A 24,473-nucleotide genomic window follows, 5' to 3' on the forward strand; every position below is an offset into this window, starting at 1 on the left:
TGCTAAAAAACAGGCACGTCCTGTGCTACCGGGGCTTAGCGGAGAGACGAGAACTAGGAGTCGGATTCCTGATTAATAAGAATATAGCTGGTAGCATACACGAATTCTATAGCATTAACGACAAGGTGGCAGGTCTTGTTGTGAAACTTAATAAGAGGTACAAAATGAAGGTTGTACAGGCAAGAAGTCGAAAGCTTCTATGAAGACGTGGAATCGGTGATGGGTAGAGTGAAAACAGAATACACTATACTGATGGGCGACTTCAATGCCAAGGTAGGCAAGAAGCAGGCTGGAGACAAGGCAGTGGGGGAATATGGCATAGGCTCTAGGAATAGCAGAGGAGAGTTATTAGTAGAGTTTGCAGAACAGAATAATATGCGGATAATGAATACCTTTTTCCGCAAGAGGGTTAGCCGAAAGTGGACGTGGAGGAGCCCGAATGGTGAGACTAGAAATGAAATCGACTTCATACTCTGCGCGAACCCTACATCTTGTATGAACAAGATGTAGACGTGCTCGGCAAGGTACGCTGCAGTGACCATAGGATGGTAAGAACTCGAATTAGCCTAGACTTGAGGAGGGAATGGAAGAAACTGGTACACAAGAAGCCAACCAATGAGTTAGCACTAAGAGGGAAACTAGAGGAATTCCGGATCAAGCTACAGAACAGGTATTCGGCTTTAACTTAGGAAGAGGACCTTAGTGTTGAAGCAATGAACGACAATCTCATGGGCATCATTAAGGAGTGCGCAATAGAAGTCGGTGGTAACGCCGTTAGACAGGAAACCAGTAAGCTATCGCAGGAGACGAAAGATCTTATCAAGAAACGTCAATATATGAAAGCCTCTAACCCTACAGCTAGAATAGAACTGGCAGAACTTTCTAAGTTAATCAACAAGTGTAAGACAGCGGACATTAGGAACTATAATATGGATAGAATTGAACAGGCTCTCAGGAATGGAGGAAGCCTAAAAACAGTGAAGAAGAAACTAGGAATAGGCAAGAATCAGATGTGTGCGTTAAGAGACAAATCCGGCAATATCGTTACTAATATGGATGAGATAGTTCCAAGTGGCTGAGGAGTTTTATAGAGATTTATACAGTACCAGTGGCACCCACGACGGTAGTGGAAGAGAGAATAGCCTAGAGGAATTCGAAATCCCACAGGTAACGCCAGAAGAAGTAAAGAAAGCCTTAGGAGCTATGCAAAAGGGGAAGGCAGCTCGGGAGGATCAGGTATCAGCAGATTTGTTGAAGGATGGTGGTCAGATTGTTCTAGAGAAACTGGCCACCCTGTATACACAATGCCCCATAACCTCGAGCGTACTGGAATCTTGGAAGAACGCTAACATAATCCTAATCCATAAGAAAGGGGACGCCAAAGACTTGAAAAATTATAGACCGATCAGCTTACTGTTCGTTGCCTACAAAGTATTTACTAAAGTAATCGCAAATAGAATCGGGAACACCTTAGACTTCTGTCAAGCAAAGGACCAGGCAGGATTCCGTATAGGCTACTCAACAATAGACCATATTCACACTATCAATCAGGTGATAGAGAAATGTGCGGAATACAACCAACCCTTATATATAGCTTTCATTAATTATGAGAAAGCGTTTGATTCAGTCGAAACCTCAGCAGTCATGGAGGCATTACGGAATTGGGGTGTAGACGAGCCATATGTGAAAATACTGAAAGATATCTATAGACGCCGTGCACGCTGACGGACGCGCTACTGGTGGCGGCCTTGCGCAGAACACGCGGGATAGGAGCCTGGCGCGCGCCGTAATTTGTTGTGTCGTTGATCGTGCTTCTCTATCTTATTCACGTTTTCAGAGCAAGATAGGCAACACCATTCGCACGTGTGGGGTGGCCAAAGCTTCAGGGAATACGCAGCACCATTCGCACATGTGGCGTGGCCAAAGCTTCAGGGAATGCCGAAGAAGAATTTTTGCAGGGTGGGGGGCTCAAATACCGGTGAAAACATGCCGGGGATACGGTTCTAATCATTCCCGGCAAAGCCTCATCAGCGGGAGCAACGGTAGCAAAAATGGATCGTCGCCTCGAAGGGAAATTTCTTGTTCTCATCCTTTCTTTTGTCTCGTCGCTGTTTTTTTTCCACTTGATCATAGTTAGACACGTGAGCAACGAAGTTCGTCTGCAGTGCAGCATGATGTTTAAAGGCATTTCGCTAAAGTTCGGAATGTTGTTTGCCGCTTATATTGTTTTCCGCTTCTTTACCGCGTTGTGCTAGCTAGGCAGCACGACTGCCCGAGCGCATTGCGTTGTATCTTAAAGCTACTGAAGTTTGCAAGAACTGAAATTGTTGGTTTCATATGGCGCGGTAAATCCTCGCACCAGCTGTCGCGCACTTCATGTTTTTACATCTACTTTATGCGTGGCTTCGGACATGTTTAACTGTTGCTAGTTGCTCCATGCATAACACTTGTCGATTATTTTGAGCTGCGAAGTTTTCACCCTGCCTTGTTTGTAAAGGGTATAAATCACACTGTGTCTTATAGGGCCAAAACGTGAACAAGGTGAATGCAGCTAGGAGCCAACGTTTCGACAAGTGGACTTGTCTTCTTCAAGGCCTTGAAGAAGACAAGTCCACTTGTCGAAACGTTGGCTCCTAGCTGTTCACCTTGTTCACGTTTTGCTCATCGTCTTGAATTTCCATCTCCCGCATTCCCCGTCTTTTCACTGTGTCTTAGAGGAATGATACCAAGGAAGTGCTTCTTTAACAGCTTTATTCTTTTCACCCGAGGGCATCTTAGATATTGCTTGCGTTTTTGGACATGTGTTTAGAAAATAGGTAGTTCAGGGCGAGAATTGCTAATAGCTGCTGCATATAGTATTTTTGTTCCATTTCCCGCTGAAAAGTTCGCGTCCCGTTTGGGAAGTCATCACACCTCGATGCTGCCTGAGCAAACTTGACACGCCGAGTGATTTGTTTGTTTCACAACGCAGTCCCTTCTTGCATGTGAGTTTTATACTCAACTGAATTCTTTCTTATTATGCTTACGCTGCAGTCGACTAAACCGGGCCTTGCTGCCAGCGGTCATCTACTTTGGCACTGCTCTGCCTTTAAATATATAATGTGGCACCTCTCTTTAGTAATATATAAAAGTACTGAAAAGTTAGTCAGTCTTTAGCTTTGTACGTTTCCAAGCAGCTCCCTTGGGGAATTTAAAATTGCACAAACTGCAGCGGGAACGGTAGTTCATCGGCGTATGCAGCAGAATTGCGTCGGCGGTACAGCACTAACATGCGCTTTTATTAACACGTGTGTTTGGTGACTTCGTTGGCTAGTGTACGCGTTTCCATCAATAAATTGGCAATTACTCTTCTTGAGGCGACTTCGACTGCACTTATTTGGCGATGTCACATGTATTCATCGGCAGAAAAATCACAACGGCATATGCAGAGATCGCACCCTGCGGATTTGTTTGATATAAGTCTGCACTAACGATGGGCACTTATTATTCAGGTACAGAAGCAGCATTGCGGCAAGGGTACAATAAAAAAAAAATTATCAAGAAATCGCATCACTCAACAAAATTTTTCGGCTAGTCAACATGAGCTCCACGTCATGTAAATGGGGTTCACGGCGTTTGTCTGCGGAACACACCTTGCACGTACAGTATGTGGATCATGTTGTCCCAAACACCGGTAACATCGTGTTCATACCCGCTCGCACAGAGGTCAGCATCTTCCCTACAGCTGTCACCGCAGAAGAAGCAGCCTGGCACCCGAACAAAGGAAAAATCGCAGCCGCGAACTTCAGCCATCCTTGCTGCAAAGGGTTGTCATCTGCTACTGCTCCCGCGTGTACTGTTGGAAGCGTCCGCTAGGTGGCTTTCAGTGGCGCCTCTATAGGCGGTGCACGAGGCGTATAGCGGCTCCACAGCCGCCGTAGTCCTCCATCAAGAAAGCAACAAAATCCCAATAAAGAAAGGCGTCAGGCAGGGAGATACGATCTCTCCAATGCTATTCACAGCGTGTTAACAGGAGGTATTCAGAGACCTGGATTGGGAAGAATTGGGGATAAAAGTTAATAAAGAATACCTTAGTAACTTGCGATTCGCTGATGATATTGCCTTGCTTAGTAACTCAGGGGACCAACTGCAATGCATGCTCACTGACCTGGAGAGGAAAAGCAGAAGAGTTGGTCTAAAAATTAATCTGCAGAAAACTAAATAATGTTTAACAGTCTCGGAAAAGAACTGCAATTTACAATAGGTGGCGAGGCACTGGAAGTGGTAAGGGGATACATCTACTTAGGGCAGGTAGTGGCGGTGGATCCAAATCATGAGACGGAAATAATCGGAAGAATAAGAATGGGCTGGGGTGCATTTGGCAGGCATTCTCAGTTCATGACCAGCAGATTGCAATGATCCCTCAAGAGAAAAGTGTATAATAGCTGTGTCTTACCAGTACTCGCCTATAGGGCAGAAACCTGGAGGCTTACGAAAAGGGTTCTACTTAAATTGAGGACGACGCAACGAGCTATGGAAAGAAGAATGATGGGTGTAACATTAAGGGATAAGAAACGAGCCGATTGGGTGAGGGAACAAACGCGAGGTAATGACATCTTAGTTGAAATCAAGAAAAAAGAAATGGGCATGGGCAGGACATGTAATGAGGAGGGAGGATAACGATGGTCATTAAGGGTTACCGACTGGATTCCAAGGGAAGGGAAGCGTAGCAGGGGGCGGCAGAAAGTTAGGTGGGCGGATGAGATTAAGAAGTTTGCAGGCACGGCATGGTCACAATTAGTACATGACCGGGGTTGTTAGAGAAGTATGGGAGAGGCCTTTGCCCTGCAGTGGGCGTAACCAGGCTGATGATGATGATGATGTATTATAACTGGACTCTATGGGGTACATGGCAGTGCCACAAAGGCACTGCTATGTACGGGGGTCTGTAAAATGGGTCGTTAACTGTACAGGACACCTGTCACTAGCAGAAGTAATCGGTGATGCCTGCGTGCACGCGACTGTGCATAGATTTCCACCACGGTTTCTTTTTTTTCTTTGCGGGTGGCATTGAGAAATATCTCCTAAGCTTTTCCTCTATGGTGAGATCGGAGGAATGCTGGTCGGAGGCACCGCCGCACAGCTGAGATCATCGTCAGAGTGCAATATGTTCGAATTAACTGTTGCAAATGCTTTCGCATTTGAATTACCAGGTGTTTTCGCCCATTCGGATACACAACTTTAATGTGACCGCAGCGTCAGTTCGAGTGAATCGAAAGTTCGAATTAAATGTGTTCGAATTAATGAGATTCGACTGTAGCAAATCAAGCAGCATTCTCAGAATAGGAGTTGGCAAGGTATAAGATGTACGCATGAGGTTGAGTCTGATGATCAAAATTCTGCTATATTTCTGAACGGGGCAATAGCACTTAAGAGCCAGTGGACGTTCCTTTGTGTGCAAGCTACAGGGTGTCTACCAACCGGGAAAACCGGGAAAACCGGGAATTTTCAGGGAACTTGAACAGTCAGGAAAAACTCGGGGAAAACTCAGGGAATTCGTGCTTCTGTCAGGGAAAATTAGCTGTAACTTTATTGAAAGGGTACGAAAGTCATGTTAATGCTGGCTCCAGTAACAGAGGAATCGCAATGAATCGTCATTGACGCCATGTCATCGGCACGATGTATTGCCAGAGTAGTTAACGACCGATTTTTCCAGACGCTTTTTCGGACATGCCCGATAATTTGCACGGCTTTGCGGCACCACCACGTACTCCATATAGTAAATGTATATTGCCCTGACTGCAGGTCTGAAATGGCATTAATCAAAGCCGCCACCGCCGCCATTTTGATTATCTCGCTGCCCCGAACTGGCACTATCGCACGCAAATCCGCCGGCAGCCGTGGCCACCACCACGGCAACGTTAGGCCTAGCTACTTCTACGTTAGCTGTTAAGCTTCTTGCCGTGCGGTGCCGTGTTTTTCATTGAAAGAATTCGCCGCTGTCAGCAATGGCACCAACACCATGTTTGTAATCTTCGCCATTGGCTTCGAAGTTCGCAGATCACACACAGCGCGTTTCGTAATGACAGTTTCCGAAAGTTAGCTTCGCCTCCTTACAGCAATGTTAGGCGGTGAAGCTTACAAGCGTGGGAAGGGGCAATTGTCACGGGACACATTATGTATTCCTTAAATATACGCGCGTGCACCCTCATCTCCTGTCACAGTACGAGCACTGATATGCCTAATAAGTGTACTGGCAGGCCTTAAGAACTTTTACGGGCGTGCCTGTTCCAATTTTAGCCCTCATAGGCAGTTAGAGACATGCATTTATTTTTTTCGGACTGCCCGATTTTCGGATGTTTTTGCGGCTCCTAGGGAGTCCGAAAAATCGGATGTTGACTGTACAACTGACCAAGAGGATGCTTCAAATGATCCATGGGGTGAACGTGTGGCAGAAGTAGGATGAGAACAGGAAGGACCGACGTCCTGAGGAATTAACGGGAAATGAAGCGTCCCACCACCTCTTTGAAGGAGCTTGAGCTCAAAAAACAAAGCGTTGGCTGATGCCGAGATGCAGGTGTCCTTCATTCAAACCAAAATAAGCTATTTAAAGCAGTGAAACCCTACACTGAGATGTTTTGTACGGGCAGAGAGTATGTCATTGTCAGGACAGTTGAGATTGACTTCCCAGCTTCTGAGAGAGAATCTTAGTTGTGACAAAGTTCTGGCCTCATACCGATGAGCTTGCTATCAGTTGATAGAAATAGCTCATATTCAAAAAATATTTACTTATGTATGCATCTCCTTACACTCGTATTTGAAAATGTTCGACCCAATTTGCAATGGGTTTTATCATTTTTTTCACTGTGCATTTTACTAACACCTTCCTTCTGTTTTCTTTTTATATATATATTTATTTTTATTTAGGATATATATTATTTTTTTATTTAATAGATATTACTCCTTACTATTCAAACTGGATTAAGTCTTTTTTTTTTTTTTCAACATGCTTACTAGAGAGTAACAGCATCGGGCAACATGGTGTCAGCCTGTCTTGACATAAAACAAAGTTCTGGCTCATTCAGGGAATTTAGCAAAAGTGCTCAGGGAAAACCTGGAAAACTCAGGGAATTTGGAAATGTCAGCTTGGTAGACACCCTGAAGCTAGAAGACAATATCCAAATGGGGGAAAAAAACAAAAAGAAAACATTGATCTGAATGCATACCTGCTTGCAATGGGCTACTATGCTTGCATGCTTACTGGTTTTGTCTTGAGCAAAACCCGCTGTTTACTCTGGTGTGTTGGATTTGTGTACACTGTTAACCTAAATCATTCTGTGCATTGGTGGGCTAAATTGATTCCTTCATGTCTGGTCAAAATTAGGTAGAGTAAGGGTAGGAATTTGTTCCGTTGATGCTGAATTGAATTCAGAGTACTCTTTGAATTTGACTAATACATTGGATATAAAATATCCTCGTGCTCATAGTATATTGTCTTACTATCTTTCTTGTTCTTCTTCCTTGATTTGCAGGAGGATGATGATGACTGGGGCTCCAGCCATGGGTCCTGTGACAGTTCCACCTCGAGCCATCATCCAACTCGACCGTGAGTGCATAGTCTCACTAACTGCAGGGGGCATCTCAGTGACATAGCAGATTGGCAACTCTGTTTTCTTGAGGCTATGTCATTGCTCTCCTCTCTCTCCAGTGCAAATTTAAGTGCAGTCAGTTACCTTGGCTATGATTTTTTAAGTGGGCTGGTGATTGATTTGAGCTGGCTATGATTTTAAGTGGCTATGATTTTTTAAGTGGGCTGGAACTACCTCACATACTGGTGAGGTAGTTCTCACGTGGGAATGGCATCTCCCTTGTGGTGGGGATCAAATGTTATGCTTCAAGCTGGTGCAGGATCTTCTGGATGGTCCGAACACAGTGCAGCCATGTAGAGGTTCAGAAAGCAGGCAGCGCATTCTCCATAGGTATATTAAATATTATTTCCTGCAAAATTTACTAGAGGCAACTCCCATGTTGTAATTGTTCAGCTACCATTGGAACAATGGGTAGTACGTCTTCATGCTTGTGGCTTCAGATGTTGTAATATTTTATACACTTTCTTTCTTTCCAAGCACTCGAAACCTGGCAAGGCAATAAGTCTCTGTGTCATGCATAATTATTGCAAATGGTTGCATTTATAATGAAATATTTTATTGAAAATGATCAATTTGCAAAATTGCTTGATGCCAAATGAATGAAAAATACACCAATCCACGTAGTAATGCTCACCATTGCCATGCTGGCCAAACTCCACGATACTTGTAACTCCCGTAGGCCAGAGTTTCCTCTGGTAATTTTCCTAGAAAACTCTGTGGTCTTAAAGGTGCCAGTGGAAATTGCGCAAGATGAAAGGTAACAATGATGTTACATGATCTTCCGGACTGTGCCATGAAACTGCTTTCTCAAGCATGAAAATTTAGCTTCAGGCACTGCTCCTGAGCAAGTCATAAAAAAATTTATCCGCAGCTTCCTAAATATTTTGTGTAGTTAAATTATTTTCACAATCGCGCCTTATTGTGCACTTATGTGGACCACACTATGCCGAGATTTTTGTGTGTGTGTGTGTGCACGAAATGAGGCACTCTTGTCGGTTTACGTTAGGTCATGTCATGCAAGCCTGGCATTTGTAGTGTTTTGTTGGACCTCTTGAGGAGGTTGAAACCGAAACTGTTTTCAAAACTAACACAGTCCCTTGTTCCTGTGTTTATGGTGAACGCAGTTGCCCATCTGAGGAGGATCCCCTGGTGCCCTTTGACCCTCCCTTGGTCTCCAAGTATGGACCCATCTCGCGCTGTGCACGAACCCTTGTCAGAGGTCCTGCCCCGATCCAGGTAAGACTGCATTCCCTGATTTCAGAATTCTCTGCTATTTTGGTGCACTTATTTGGCAGTGTCTATTTGATATCTGCAAACTCTCCAAAATTTTTTATAATTTACAAAATTGGGCTTATTCTACTATTTTACAAAGGCATTGTCAAGTTTTACGAAAAATAAGTTCTTGTCCCAAAATAGTTTCGCTCGTTGGTCTATAACCTTGGTAATAGGCTTGTGTGAATATCAATTTCTTTGGTTAGAGTCGAAGCGAATACTTATTAATGTTTAATAATTGTGGAATTAATAGCCCAAATAGTTGTGAAATTTGAATAAAACCTTGACACAAGTGTCAGATGTGGACAGTTGTTAAAAAATCCGGTTCTTCACTTGCAAAATAGAAACTGTAACTTCTCTGGAGTCAGCTTAATTTCAGTATGCCATTTTTGATGTATTTTCATGTAAAAGTGCAAGTTCAACATTTTTTACATCTACAGCAACACAGGATATTTGTTTGCTTTCTATTGCTCACTGTTTTGCTTCAGTCTGTTGAAAATTTTATTGTGAGGCCGCAGGAGCGTTTTGCATTCGCCCATCGTGCGGTGTCACAGTGCTATGAAGTGTGACCTTGACTGCGCAATGCCGGCAGTTTATGCCATATTCCACAAATTCAGCTTCTGTAAGCACATAGATGAATTTGGTAGCCAAGCTCTCTGCTTTTATGGTCCTTAGTTTAACCCGCGCACATGATCTTGTTCCCAATCACTTATGAGCAGCAAACTTTCCACTTCTGCTTGCTGTCCACCTGCCTGCCTTGACTGTTAGGCCTAACCAGTGCTGTTTCGTCAGCCACCAAAATTGTATTGGTGCCATGTAGATGCAAATCTATTCTCTGAGGCCGTGCGATCCTTGAGAAGCTGTACGGCTGCTGCGAATAACGTGTTTGAATAATTGAGCATGTGCAGAAATTGGTAGGCAACTGTAAATGAATTTGTCTTTGGCTTAATTGTCTTGGCTATGAAATATGCAATGTGATTTTCTGATGAAAACTGAAGCTGTCAATTACTTTTTATAGTTTGCCATAACTTTGTGCATATAACACGCACCAAAAATTATAAAAATTGAGCAGTAACATCGGGGTGCAAGTTATATGCCAATTTGGATTTGAAACCACCCATGAAAGCATCTTTAGAACAAAGCTCTCTGCCATCAGTGTTGCTATAGTGCCTAGAATATACTGGCTAGTGTGCCGTCCACCAGCTCTTTTCAATGGGCGAGCGTGGCGCCGCCTGCAATGAATGCCCACGATGGCCGGCAGAGGTCGCTGCCACACGGGTGGGTGCAGACTGCGTGTGTCGTCTGCTTCGCATATCAGTTTCGCAGCTGTTGCGTCGGTTTCTGTGTTTGTGTTTTCAGTGTTATAGCAGCGTTGCGTCTTTGTTCTTGGTGTTGTCAAAGAGTGAGTGCGTGGTTGTTATGTTCGTGTACCTGTCATTGCGAGATCTATGCGGCGGTGGTGAAAAAATGCCGAAGCTATAGAAACAGTGCAAGGAGTGGACCTGCTTTGTGCCGTTGTGTAGAAGCGGTTACCGCTCGAACAAAGGGCGTGTATCCTTGTTCACTCTACCATCTGATACGAAGCGGCAGCAGAATGGGCAAGAATGATCAGGAGAACGGACAGAAGGCCGGCACCAACTGCTGCGGTTTGTGAAAAACATTTCGAAAACAGCTTAGCCGAGCGCGCGTTCTCTATCACCGTGAATGACGTTGTCCACGAGATTCCCCGCGATAACACACGCCCACGGTGGAAGTATTCTTTCATCGTATGCTAAGCATTATGCTAAGCATTCAGCTTACTTTTCCTGAGTACCAGGGGTAAAAAACAAGAAAAAATGAGCAGTAGTGCTTTGATCTACTATACTGCAGGTTATATGTTGCACGAAAGATCACTGCCCAAAATTCTTGACCACATCGTGCAGGCTTCCTTTGCGTAATTAAAGCTGAAGCTAGTAACGACGCTGCTTTATTATTGTACTTCCCATTTTGACAATGGAGGCCTTGCTTGTCTATCTTAGCCAGACGTTGTCAAACGCTGTGAAGGCCGTGGAAGATGCTTTTACTGTGTTCTTCAGCAGAAACAAGTTACCAGTAGTGAGTCTAGCTGATTTTTCAGGTCAGCTGCAGACAGCTGCCTTTTTCCCAACTAGGGTGACCAGAGCGTGAAAAACCAGCTTTGACAGCACTTGCAAAGTTCTTTATTTTCTTGAGGTTTTGGTTTTTGTGAAAGGCATCAACAAAGAGAGGGAAGCGCAAAGGCAACGGCAGAAGCTCCTTAAACTACGTCACTGCGCGATCTATTATCTTGATGTATGTGTGCATTATCTCATCTAGGGCTGTCTTATATGCCTCCGTTTGACTGTTCTTACGCATGAATAAAATCTTTGTTACGCTTAAATGAAAGATCTGTTTCCTATTTTTGTTCACGTATATCAGACATAAAAATAAATCTGCATGTATTTACCAGGTATTAAAAAATGTATAGTACACGGAACACCACGTGCAGTCCAACTTACAGGCAATTTTTTTGCTTATTATCCTATCCTCATGGTCCAATGGGAATTATGAGCAGATGGGTACATGGTTTACAAACAATAAAAAAACATTCAAACCTATGAGGACAACAATAACAGGCAGAAATACCAGCAAATAAAATAAAAAGAAAGAACAGACAAATTCCAGTCATTTCAAAAGATGACCGGTTACAGCGGTTTTGAATGGTTATGCATTATTATAACATCAATAGAACAGTAACGTAACCTTAGAATTCCTTTACTTTATTAGAATGAAAAATGTAACCTAAAACTTACCCTTAAAAATTACGCTGCCATCATCGCTAGAATAAAAAAAAAACAAGTGTCCTTAGCTATCGCCGAAGAGACACGTACGAAGGCGATCGCTTTGTAAAGCCTACTCTCACCCTAATCCTCCTTAATTAATACAGCTCAATCCGTCTAATTCAGCCTAATCCCTCTTAATCCAATCACTATTATCAATAATTAAATTTGCTAATCATTTAGCATCTCTTATACACGGCTGGACATGCTTTGGTTCGTTTCTGGCCTTCCTCGGATCGTGTGATATGTTCTGTACCTCGCAACATGGCCTTGGAAAATGGAGATCAAGGCATTTGCCTTGAAAATTACGTTTTCCAGCATAGAAACACATCAGGTTCCCACCTCGAAGCCCAGCTGAGCACACGCTTTTCATGCAAGCGACAAGCGCTAGAGAAGCCTGTTGTAATCGAAACAAACCCTGATTTATAAATCAGCTGCCCACATTTGAACTGTGCTGCTGCTACAGCTTAATAAAAACAAAAAGCGCAGCAGCCCGCTTGCCGATGCTGCGGAAACACGGCGGGCTACGAAGACCGGATGGTGCCGCGGCACCCACCTGCACTGCAGCGCCCCTAGCGGCAGCCGCCGGCATTCATTGCATTTGGTGCCACCCGGGAGGCCGTGGACGGCACACTAGCCAGTATATTCTAGGCACTATAGTGTTGCCGAAGAAGTGGGAAAGAGCCTCTAGCTGAAGATACGATGTAGGCAATTTGTGCATCAGCAGATGCATTACAAAGATTTGGTTGTAGTGTGCAGTTGTTTCCGCTGGTTATATGCATGGATTTTTTTTTTTCCGGGTTGTTGTATTTCAGGGTGCAGCTTATACGTGGAAAATGTGTATATTCGTTCCATTTTGAATGCTTTGAAAACTTTGAATACCGAAATTCAAATATCAGGTAGCATAATATTTGATCACATATTCAAAACTATCAAATATTCACACAAGCCTACTTTGTAGCCTTTTCATTGTGTAAGGACATCAGAGATTGAGAGAGTACCTGCGTTGAGCAAGTTTATTCGGAAAGTTCGTGAACCAGGCTAAATGTGCAACAACAAAGTTGCTGAGTGTTCCTTGTCACTTTGTGCTGTTCCAAGTTTGCTATGCTCGTGTGCTGCACCTAAAGGTGAATCATCATTAGTAACATGTAGCCCACAACATGTGTGCATCCAAGGCAGAATGAAATAAAAAATGCATGCTATCCCCCTTTCCCTCCCCCTTCTTCTCCATTGGTGTTGTGCTCACGGGAGGTTTACAAATTTAACAGACTGGCAGGTATAGTATTGCCACTAGCTTCAGTATGTAAGATAACTTTTCAATGCTGCTTTCATAATGGAAGCAGCATATATATAACGTAACATAGTAAATCTAAAATAAGGTTCGCTATGCTTTTAGTGACTCTTTTACACTGCTATAACAAAATCGGAAATGGAACATACCGCTTATAGCAAAGTGCATTTTTGTTTGCTTGGCAGCTCAAGATGTGTATTCTGTTAGCAAAAATGTCAAATACTTGCTAATGCTGAGTGACAAGAAGTCAAACGCTCAGCCAGAGCAACTTGAAATGGCACATTCTGGGTGTGCATGTGTGCCTTTGGCCACTGGCTTGGCTTGGCTGGCCCGCAGTTCATAAGCCAGCATGCTGATCCCATGTGATTACACCAATTGCACGATTGCACATTAATAGCAGGGCAAATTGTGTAATTTAGCTCTGTTCACATGCCTCATATCGGCATTGCAAGCTGCTGATAGGCATTGAAATCAACAGGAAACCATTTGCTGGCCCACCAGAGGCATTGTGTACCCTTGTGTTTCGTTCACACAGACCCAATTGCCAAAAATTCTTTTCTTTAGCTACAGTGGCTTTTCTACACTTATAATGAAGTATTTAGATATAATGAAGGTATATTTTGTTGGATGTAACTCTGTTATTATGAGGCTCAACTGCACTTTAGATGACAGTGGTGATGATGTTGGCTCTGACAGCAGGCTATAACCAGCACTGCAAATGCAGTTTTGGTGTGATTAACTTATGTGGTTTTGCATGCCAAAACCACGATCTGGTTATGAGGCACGCCGTAGTGGGGGACTCCGGAAATTTGGACCACCCGTGGTTCTTTAACGTGCACATAAACCTAAGAACACAGGTGTTTTCGCATTTTGCCCCCATCGAAATGCGGCCGCCGTGGCCAGTATTCGATCCCACGACCTCGTGCTTAGCAGCCCAACACCACAGCCACTAAGCAACCATGGCGGGTAGTTTTGGAGTCATATCCACTTGTGATGCACAGGCAATTTTGCATAGCCAATGTTTTATCTTCTTTGTCAGCAAAAAAGAAAAAAAAAGGGTTATGCATTAGAATCTGATAAATATAGCCCATAAAAGTACTCAATGTGCTTTGTAAATCTAGTGCCTTGCTGTAGAAGTGACGTGGCCGGATCACATTTGTGTTGTTTGAAAGCAACTTCACAACCAGAGTTGGTATCCGAGAGCTGCTGTGTGCTCCGTTGCTGAGGGTGTGCCCCCCTTGCTGCGCCCAGGTGACATCTCGGCAGCCCCAGGAACTGACTAGTCCCACAGCTGCCTTGCGGCTGCCCCTGGCATCTGCTGCGGCTGCCCCATCATTCTACGCACAGGGTCAGTGGTTTGAACATGGCTAGGCTTTTTATGCTTTGCAGTCTAAAGCAGGCTTTTGTTTGGCATGATGGGCAGTTTGCCTTGACATCTGAGGTGCAAAAGCGAGGGAAGGACTGCTTTGCCCTTTTTGCATTGCTCCCTTGCTTGACTATCCACCCACTCTTTGATGTGAAATACTGAAGGTTTCTTGTGGAAGAACTTTACCATATTTAGTGAGTTAAAAAATAAGATCGAGAGGTTGATGTTCTTAAATAAGACACAGAAATGTGGTGTTGAGAAAGCGAGAAGCGGAGTACCAAGAATGGCAAGCTATCGGCCTCAAAAATTTACAAGGCAAGGGATGTGATAAAAAGCTGAATGTATTTCCGGTGCATGCAGCCTGGATTTCAAATTTTCTGCCTGTACTAGTGCACACCACCAACAGAATGCTGTACAGTAACACCTCGTTAATTCAGATCTTACAGGATTAAAAAGAAATATCCGAATAAGCCAAATGTCAAATTATTGAGAGTATCAAGAAAACTTACATGCTTATATATATAGAATGCTTATATGTCACCACGCTTTTATTTACTGAATTAATCAGCAAATCCTGTTTCTATTTTGCACAAGAGCAGTGCGGAAGCTGCTATTCTCATAATCTCGTGACTGATTAGCGCCCGCAGCAGTGAAGGCCTTGTCACTCTCTTTGCAATAATAATGTAAAGACCTGGTTCCGTTAATGCGCATTGCATTCACAAACCTGGATGACAGTTCTACCTCCTGCTTAGATATTGCACTCTCCGGCACCCAAATTGGTTTTATATGTAAAACTGGCTGTGGCTTAGCTAAGGTTAAGCCCAGGATGCGAAGCATACTAGCCTTTATTTTAACGCGACAGCGTTAAGGAGCTCGTGTCGCAGAAAAGCCGGTGTCGTCGGCGTCGGCTCAGGCGCACATTTCGTTGTCGCGCCGAACGCTGCGTTGCTCGGCGCTCACCGCGTCCGATGCGGGGCGCGTAGTCACTGCGGCGTAGCAAAGCCACCTAGAAACAGTCTCTGTAGCATGCCGCAACCTTCGCTTCTCATTCCAACGAGCAGCTCTGTCTCCAGGAGGCATCTCACCTCGTGAGTGTCTAGCAGAGGCAAGCGCAGCTGCTTATATACCGCCGCGACGCCGCGAGCGATGGCGCAAGTTGGAGCCCCGTTTCTCCTCTGTCGTGACGTCACGGTGTCACGTGGTGTTGAAGGCGACACCGCCGCGCCTGAAGAGCTGGGTTGAGCTCTAGTAATATGCAGTATTTCACGTGCCCAGTCGTACAGCTCAAATGGCGTCAAAATCTGCCTCGAGAAAGGCCTTTCTAGGCTTGCCTTGGCAGCCAACCGTTTCAGGGTGCCACCCACCCCATCACAGGCACTTTTTCCATGTGATGTAGCAAAAGAATGCCATGTAGCATCCAAAGTAAAATCTTCCTCGTGGTAGCACAGGTTTACACAATTCTTTCTGTTCTTATACTGGGAAGCAGCCCCATACGAAAAGTAGTGCACATGTTCTACCTGTGGCACGCCTACTTTAAGCTGATCCATCGGCACCTGCTGAAATGTCGAAACTGCGGCAGCCGTATGGTCGAGGCAGCCGGATATCACTGCGTACGACTGCACATGTGGCTCATCAGAAGAGTCCGTCGAGCGAGAGTAGACTACAATCGGGTGTACCGTTGCTTGAGAGTTGTCCCAGTATATTGACTGCAGGGCTCTCTGAATGAGAAAGCTGTAGTTTTCAGAGAAATCTATTATAACTATGGCTTCTGCAGGCGTGAGAGCGGTCTTAAAATTGCGTAGGTGCCGAGCTTGGAACTCGCTGACAAAGTGATGTGATTTTAAGTCGCTTATGATCTCAAGGAGACGGTCTACGAAGTCATTATGGAGGAACAAGATTGTTTCCAATCGGCACCGCACTCCACTAGCCCACTGACGGACCGAAATACTTACTGCCAAATCCCAGTTCAGTGCAGGAGAGCTCAATATCAGCGATTTGAGCAACGAATCTCCTGGGCAATTCCTGCATATAACGGTCATACAGCTCTCATTCGTTATCTCACACACAGTCATCTGAAGGAGTGAATCGATTGTTTGTAAAATGCCCAAGGACTGTAGCATCAAGTTTACATTTTGGTGGTAAATGCAAACGCAAATGGAGTGCGTTCCCGGAGCACCGGCAAGTAAACTGTGGCGTGGGCTCAGGTAGGCGAACTTAAAAAGCCGCACTTCAGCTCTGTGTTACTTTTCATCCATTTCTCGTGCGCATCCTTACGATTCATTAGCAGCAATCTTTTTTGCTTGCATCGGACGACGTCTTTCTGCCAAGAAACCTGCTTGATACCTTGTCACGTCCAGGACAGGTTTCACATTGCTCCGATACCATGCAACATGGACCCTAACCTACACTCCGGCAGGAGGAGAGCAAGGGCCCAGTACATGGAGAAAGCGTTCAGGTTCAATACCACGGCCCGTTTTACGGACGCCACCGTGTATGGGACGAACACCAAGGGCGCAGTTGCAGTGGCACATGACCACCGAGGCCCCGTTACCTCCGCGGCATCGACCCGCCCCTGCACAATTACGGAAGCCGAAGAGCTGGCCATTGCGTTAGCAATCAGTGAGGGCCTACACACAAACCAACCACTGACGATCCTCACGGATTCCCAGCAGGCCTGCCGCAACTTCCTACAGGGTAGAATTGGAAGACCTGCTGCACAAGTCCTAGCTGGAATACTTGAGGAGGACTCTGAGGACTTCACCACCCAAACCATCATCTGCATACCGGGCCACACTGGCATCACGGGCAACCTGCAAGCTAACAGAGCAGCTCGAGGATTCGTACATAACCGAGCACTCACCATGCCGGCTGCAGAAGACCTGGACCCTGTCGACCTCGAGTATTCAGCCATCGTGAACTACCACAGAGGGCGTCACTTGCGATATCCACCACCCCATTGAAACCTAAAGACAGAAGATGCCGTAGCCTGGCGTAGGCTCCAGACAGGCACTTACACTAACTTACACATATTACCGTATTTACTCGCATAATGATCGCACTTTTTTTGTCAGAAAAATTGACGCAAATTTAGGGGTGCGATCATTACGCGAGGTCAAATTTCCCGCGAAAAAAAAAATTTTTTTTCGTCCCGCGTTTGCTGCGGGATTGCGGGTGCGGGACACGAAAACAAAAATGGCGGCCGGCGGAGAAAGCCGAACGCGCCGAACGCGATTTTTTTTTTCTTCTCGTGAGTACATTACGTGCACTGAAACAGTTTCTTCCGTATCAGTGATGAATAATATTGTTAATATCGGCAAGTTTGCGGCAATAACGTAGCCATGTCCACTTTGAGGGGACAGAAACAGGTGGGCGCGCTAGCTGCCAGTGACATAAAAATGCATGGCCGACATACTGCGGAAACAGCGGCATCTGTCTTCACTACCATCCTAATACGACACGTTTCCGCTAAGGGTGGGCGAATATCTTAGCTGTGTTACAAGCGTCGGCGTATGAATAGGGTACACATTTAACGTATCAGAGAAAACGTGGCTACTATCATTGCCGCGCGCGATTTATTGCGTGCTCACGAGTGCAGATGAAAAGAATCGAAATGCGCCTTTATTGTATTTGTTGACATCAACCATTATAAAGCCAACCCATAATAAAGGCAAGTTTGGTTGCACCTCTTTTTGTCATGGAGGGGCCGAAAGTGATGAAAGTAATGAAATGAGGCATCTACTTAAGAATGTTTGGTGCATGCAGGCCGCTTGGCTTGTCTTGAAGAGTCGTTCGCGTAGCATTCGACAGATGGTAAGCGCGATCTATATTAGCTAGACTTAGCACACGACATATCGCTGCGGCAAGTTCGAGGTGCGATCATTACACGGGAAATAAAAAAAATCGAATTTTGACGACAAAATTTAGAGGTGCGATCATTACGCGAGTGTGATCATTATGCGAGTAAATACGATACATAGGATACACCCCACAGCCTACAGGGACGAAGGCCCATGGTGTGGGGCCACACCAACCCTATACCTATACCACATTACGTGGGAGTGCACACTACACAACATAGAACACCCAGACACGAACATCACGAGGGAGCAATGGGAGGCACAGCTGTCCAGCTCGGCCCTCGACGACCAGCTCAAGCTGATAAAGAGAGCTGAGAAGATGGCAAGAGCCAGCGGAGCCCTGGACTAAGGGCCCCGACCATTAGCTTTTTTTCCGATTATTCTTTTAAAAAAGTTTATCTATCCATCTGTCTTTGCCTAGAAGACAGATGGATGTATGTTCACCCTCATAGAACTTTATTATGCTTCTTATTGTTGTGTCGTCTAGTGGTCTACAGTAGAACCCCGCTGTTACGTTCCTCACTGCTGCGTTTTCCCGGCTGCTACGTCGTTTTCATCCGGTCCCGGCATAGCTTCCATAGGATACAATGTATAAGGAACCCCGCTGTTACGTTGTAGCTGTGAAAACGTTCCCGCATGGTACATCGCAACTTAGCACCCCGCACCCGCCTGGGCTAAACTAGGCAGTGCGCTCCAACCGCCATTTTGGCTTTTGACGAGTTTTGGCTGGGCTTGGCTATGGAACTGGCTGCAAGAAGCCGCACGCCAGTTCGAGAGGCCGCCACTAAGTGGCCATTCGTGAAAAATGCTCTCACTATCATCACTGTGATTACGGTCACCGCATCGTTGTTGGACGTGTTGACCCACGGAGGAAGGAAACTCAGGAGAGGTCCTGACCATAGAGTTTCCTACAAAAATTACTAGAGGGAACTCTGGCGCTAGTGTCTACGAGAGCTGCAATGGAAGCGATTGTCTCAGCATGGGAATTATGCGAAGTACATGGATTTGCCTAAACTTCGTTCTTTTGGCTTCAAACGGCTTCGTGACTTTGTAAACTCGTCATTTTCAACAGTGTATTGCGTATTAAACAATTAAATAAACATCATTAAAATTGCCCAACCGCAGGATTCGAACACAGGGACTCTAGCACAGAAGCCTGATATTGAAACCATTGAGCCACGGACGCATGAATCGAGAAGCGAATGAAATGCCCTTATGAATTTATCGCGGGCATGCCAGTGCCTTGAGACGCTTGGCGCGTTTCGATTTGGCCACCTGGACAAGCTCAACCGTTGCAATTAATAGCAATTGTACGCGTTCCCTGCATCTTCTGCACTTCGAAGAATAGGAATTGCGCCGAAATATACGACAATAAGGTTTATATAGCGTAATATACAAAGCAACAAGAATGTTTGAATCCACAAGCACGAAGATCAGACAAATCCATGTACTTCCCATCATTCCCATGGTAGGACAGCGACTGCAGCACCAGAGTTCCCTCTAGTAATTTTGTAGGAAACTCTATGGTCCTGACGTCATTCTTTGTGAAGCTAAAGTGAAACCGGAAGTTGGCGTTGCTGGTGGCGTTGCTGGTGGCGTTGCTGCGCCTACCGGGCCAGCTCTCCTCTCTTGTTTACATTTCTCCCACGCTGCGCTGCGCGCAACCGGGCTGCACGGACGCGCGCGCTCCGCAGCAATACTAAATAATCGTTAGCATGTCAGCATGATTACGCCAAAGAGGGCGAAATTTCCCACGGATATTCCTTCGTCCGTTGCCATTGCCGTGACGCGGTGACGATGAGGAGCACGAGCCGCATGGTGCCGGGGAGTTGCCAAATCGTAGCTTTGGAGAAGCTGTCGCGGCTCTGGACCTCCTCCGCAGGTACGTCGCACCTCACGGCGACGCTGACAGCTATGCGGCCTTCCAGGCTATTGAGAAACGTGTGGCGATTTCTAGCGAGCGAAATAAATGGCAAGCCGCCATTATAGACTTTTTAAAGTCCTAAGCGCACTCTGTGGAAATAAATAGTTCAAGCTGCATTTTTTCATTCATTTTCGGAGCTTTCCTCACTGTTGCGTTTTCCCGGCTGTTACGTTTTTTTTTACCCGGTCCGGTGAAAAACATATGAACGGGGTTCCACTGTACTTAACTTTGATGTAGGAAAGCCCAAAATTCCTCCCTGTTGCCTAATTTTCATAGCAATACGAACTTGACTTTCCGATGCACCAAAGTACTCAGCAACTTTTTTCCGGGACCATGAACAACGAGGCACCAATGTCAGAAGAGATATCTTTTTCGACTGTTTTCTTTCTCGTACGAATCGAACTCTCACGTCTTCAAGAAGCTTTTTACAGTCTTCCGCAAGTGCGGTGGTTGGTGCCATTTCATAGCCTACGCCTTGCACTTCAGCATCCTTACTATCATCATTGGGCAAGGTGCCACTTGCGACAGCCACTTCTTCCTCATGGCACTTCCATTTTCTGCTCGAGGTCCTTCCAGTCCCATCTCGTGGTGCAGCACAGTCCGTTGAGGTGGATGCATTCCCATCAAATGCTGACTTGCATACTGTTTCACAATCTGCCAAGCTCTTATTGGCTGCATCTAACTGCGCCCGCATTCGGAAACACCTGACTTTACATTGTGGACAGAGTCTTTCACCAGAAACCAGTCCCAAGAAAGGCACTGCTGTAGTGAGGCCCAGAAATATGACCCAAGTTCCTCGACGGATCGACCCATGGTCGGAGAAAGGGTCTGAGCATATCTTTGACACACATAGTGTCGTGAACTTCTTAATATATATGTAATAATGGTGTGCGCATACTGTTTCTAAACTGTCCTTGTCGCTTTTCGCACGCAACACCAGAAGACTAAGTTCACGTTCATCTAGGCTTTCAGTTCTAATCAGGAAGGTGTTTTTCACTTGTGTCGTCTTATGACAGTCTTTGGGTCCCAATTAGCAGAGAAAAAGGTGTCCATCTGAAAATGTAAAAGAAATTCACCGATTTCAGGGCGAGATTTCATTTATAATGCTTTGCATGAACGATGCATGCGCTCTTTGTGCGTTTAATTTATACTTGAAATCGAGGGTTCGACGGAAGCCCATCTGGTCGGGAAGAAGCATGAAGTATAAAATGAAGGACACCGACCAACAGAAGTGCTAAAAAAATGAATAAATACAAAAGACGTTTCAGCTTCGCTACAGAAGCCTTGTTCACAATGGGATGACAGAAGGTTCATGGAAGCTTAGCTATAAGGTACCCTGCGCAGGTTGCGACCACGCATACATCGGTGAATCGGGCAACTTCAAACACAGACTGAAGCAGCATCAGAAAGATGTCGAAAAGAAACGTAGTTTCGAATGCCCTTGCCGAGCACACGGATGCAACGGGTCACAAGATTGACTAGGAACGACAGAAAGCTGAGCTAGTTGGTAAGGATTCATTATGCAAAATAGAAGTGAGGCGTGCAGACAGGACACAAGAGTAGAGAAGTGGACAACACGAACACCGACTATCAACTGAAGGGAGCACTGAGGCGAAAAATGAAAGACACAAAACTCATCTGCGCATGCTCAGGAATGGTAACACCACGTGTCAATCGGGTACACGTGCTGGTCTACGTGAGAAATAACTGTTAAGGCACTTAATCTCTTCCTTATATAAAGTAATCGAAGGCTGACTCACGCACGCACTTCCACCATTATAGATATGCCATGCCTCTACCATAAGACGCGTATCTTCATTCTTATGCCTGTACAGTATCGCGCATTCATCTAACTTTGGCTTGCAGTTACAATCTCGGCAATGTAGCGAAAGATTAGAAGGCGATCCACCGGTTAACGACCTTTTATGCTCCATTAGCCTCTGATTGATACACCGTCCCGTTTGCCCTACGTAGAACTGGCCACAGCTAAGGGGAATTTGATATACCACACCCATACAACATTCTGTAAAACTGTTGTTCTTATTGTGCTTCACTGGACAAATATCTGTTCGTTTTTTGCCTTTAACCCGCTCCTTTTTATTCTGTACGGCAGCGCATATCTTACCTAGCTCATTGGGAGCAGTGAAAGCAACATTAACATCATATCTACTGTAGCAACTTTTTTAAGCCTGTGTGACGCTGAATGAATATACAGAATAGCCACTACTCTTTTTTTTTGCGATTACTGCTTTCTGAAATTACGTCCGTCCCCCTCGAAACCGACTTCTTTAGGCACTCAGCTACAGTGGCCACCGCTACATTAGGATATCCTGCTTCTAAAAGGCGCCGGACCTGCGTATTAAAACTGGCGCTCATTTTGTGCATGCAAGATCTTGTGAGGGAAGACTTAAGGCACGACGATCGGCACGACGAAGGCACGATCGCCTTCTAATCTTTCGCTACATTGCCGAGATTGTAACTGCAAGCCAAAGTTAGATGAATGCGCGATACTGTACAGGCATAAGAATGAAGATACGCGTCTTATGGTAGAGGCATGGCATATCTATAATGGTGGAAGTGCGTGCGTGAGTCAGCCTTCGATTACTTTACATAAGGAAGAGATTAAGTGCCATAACAGTTATCTCTCACGTAGACCAGCACGTGTACCCGATTGACACGTGGTGTTACCATTCCTGAGCATGCGCAGATGAGTTTTGTGTCTTTCATTTTTCGCCTCAGTGCTCCCTTCAGTTGATAGTCGGTGTTCGTGTTGTCCACCTCTCTACTCTTGTGTCCTGTCTGCACGCCTCACTTCTATTTTGCATAATGAATTGACTAGGATCGCTCGAGAATTATTGGCCAAGAAAGAAACCTGAAATCGCAGCTCTATCTGGAATCTCTGGAGATACAAAAAACGCGTCACACGCTCAATCGAAATGAGGGAACCCTCCCCCCGTCATACACGTGCTGCTTACGTCACGTTCTGAAGTATGCATAAGCTTCCATGAACCTTCAGTCATCCCATTGTGAACAAGGCTTCCGTAGCGAAGCCAAAACGTCTTTTGTATTTATTCATTTTTTAGCACTTCTGTTGGTCGGTGTCCTTTGTTTTGTTACTTCATTCCTAATTTATACTTATGTGCAAATATTTCAGTTTATTAATGTATGAAACATACCTTTCAAATGTGCAGGACTCTCTGGGGAAATTAAGCGGTCGTGAAGTTCTATGTGCAATTAGAGCATGGTTTACGTGGCACACCATGCATAAGCTGCATTGCGCTGAAGCGTGCGTCTGTTCGCAATGAAATTCAGATGATCACACCGTTTCCCTTTCGTCTGCGTCAAAGACGATGCTAGCTTTGCCGTCTGGATCCAAGATCAGCAAGCCTGGGCTGAGGAGCACCGGAATCAGTGCTCTACCTAGCTTGACTTCCATCGGCAAAAGGCCGGTGCTGACACGAAAATTAAAAAAACACATTTCTTGCGTTTAAAGAATACCTTTTTATAAATTCCCACATGCATAGCAGACATGTAGGGCTATCTCTAATGATGTAATGCATATATATTTAGGCCAATCACCAAAGCACCTTCTTTTTACATTGAATATGGAGCTTCTTGTGAAAAAATAGAATTTTACAATTTCTTTCCATGCGAACTGCTAAACCTTCGATACTTTAAATAATTTTCAGCTGTACTATGTTGACTGGGCTACCAGTATATATTTTATATGTGACTAGTAGGTTTTTATACGTTCCGAGAAAAACACTCAAGCTTTGCAATTTTACACGCTTTTGCTAGTGCCAGAACCAATCGAAGCATTCAAATATTTATAAAATCGGCAATTTTTGCAGTCACATCACATCTTTGGGTAACCATAACCACAATTTGAAGGAGTGGATCATGCTGAGACAAAATGTTGATTGATGCCGTCTAGCTCAGCTTGGCAGGAAAAACAAGTTGTCGTGAAAATTCTAAAAAAATTTTGGCAAGAAAGAATAAACGTGGAGGATGAGTTTTGAACACCAACGAACACGTGGAAATTTTTGCAGCTACATCTGTGATGATAGAAAAAGCGCTGGTTGATTTGGCGTGGAGACCCATTTAGACGCTCCGGGACGTCGCTTCTGCCGCCGGTGGATTATGCTACACGCGTGTGGTATTTGATTGTTTGAACGAGGTGCGTGGGTGCCATCACTCGAGAAAAAAGGAGGAAGAGCGAACTGGGCTAGCGCTGTGAATCTAACTGGTCAGTGCGGCAACCGCTGTTGTAAATATAACCTGTAAATAGTTGCTCGTCT

At 45.1% G+C, this 24,473-nt stretch overlaps 1 protein-coding gene across 11 annotated transcripts in view; it reads left to right on the top strand.

Annotated features, from left to right (window-relative positions):
* The window catches only part of roq (RING finger and CCCH-type zinc finger domain-containing protein roquin), a 151,078-nt gene that overhangs the window by 104,369 nt on the left and 22,236 nt on the right, over positions 1–24,473 (top strand). For all 11 annotated transcript variants that reach the window (XM_065447691.2, XM_065447690.1, XM_065447693.1 and 8 more), the window contains 3 exons: positions 7,512–7,585; positions 8,753–8,864; positions 14,280–14,376. In XM_065447691.2, the coding sequence (XP_065303763.1) occupies positions 7,512–7,585; positions 8,753–8,864; positions 14,280–14,376 (283 nt within the window). The remainder of the gene's footprint in view (positions 1–7,511; positions 7,586–8,752; positions 8,865–14,279; positions 14,377–24,473) is intronic.

This window comes from Dermacentor albipictus, unplaced genomic scaffold (genome assembly GCF_038994185.2).
Source record: "Dermacentor albipictus isolate Rhodes 1998 colony unplaced genomic scaffold, USDA_Dalb.pri_finalv2 scaffold_14, whole genome shotgun sequence".
Taxonomy (NCBI): Eukaryota; Metazoa; Arthropoda; class Arachnida; order Ixodida; family Ixodidae; genus Dermacentor; species Dermacentor albipictus.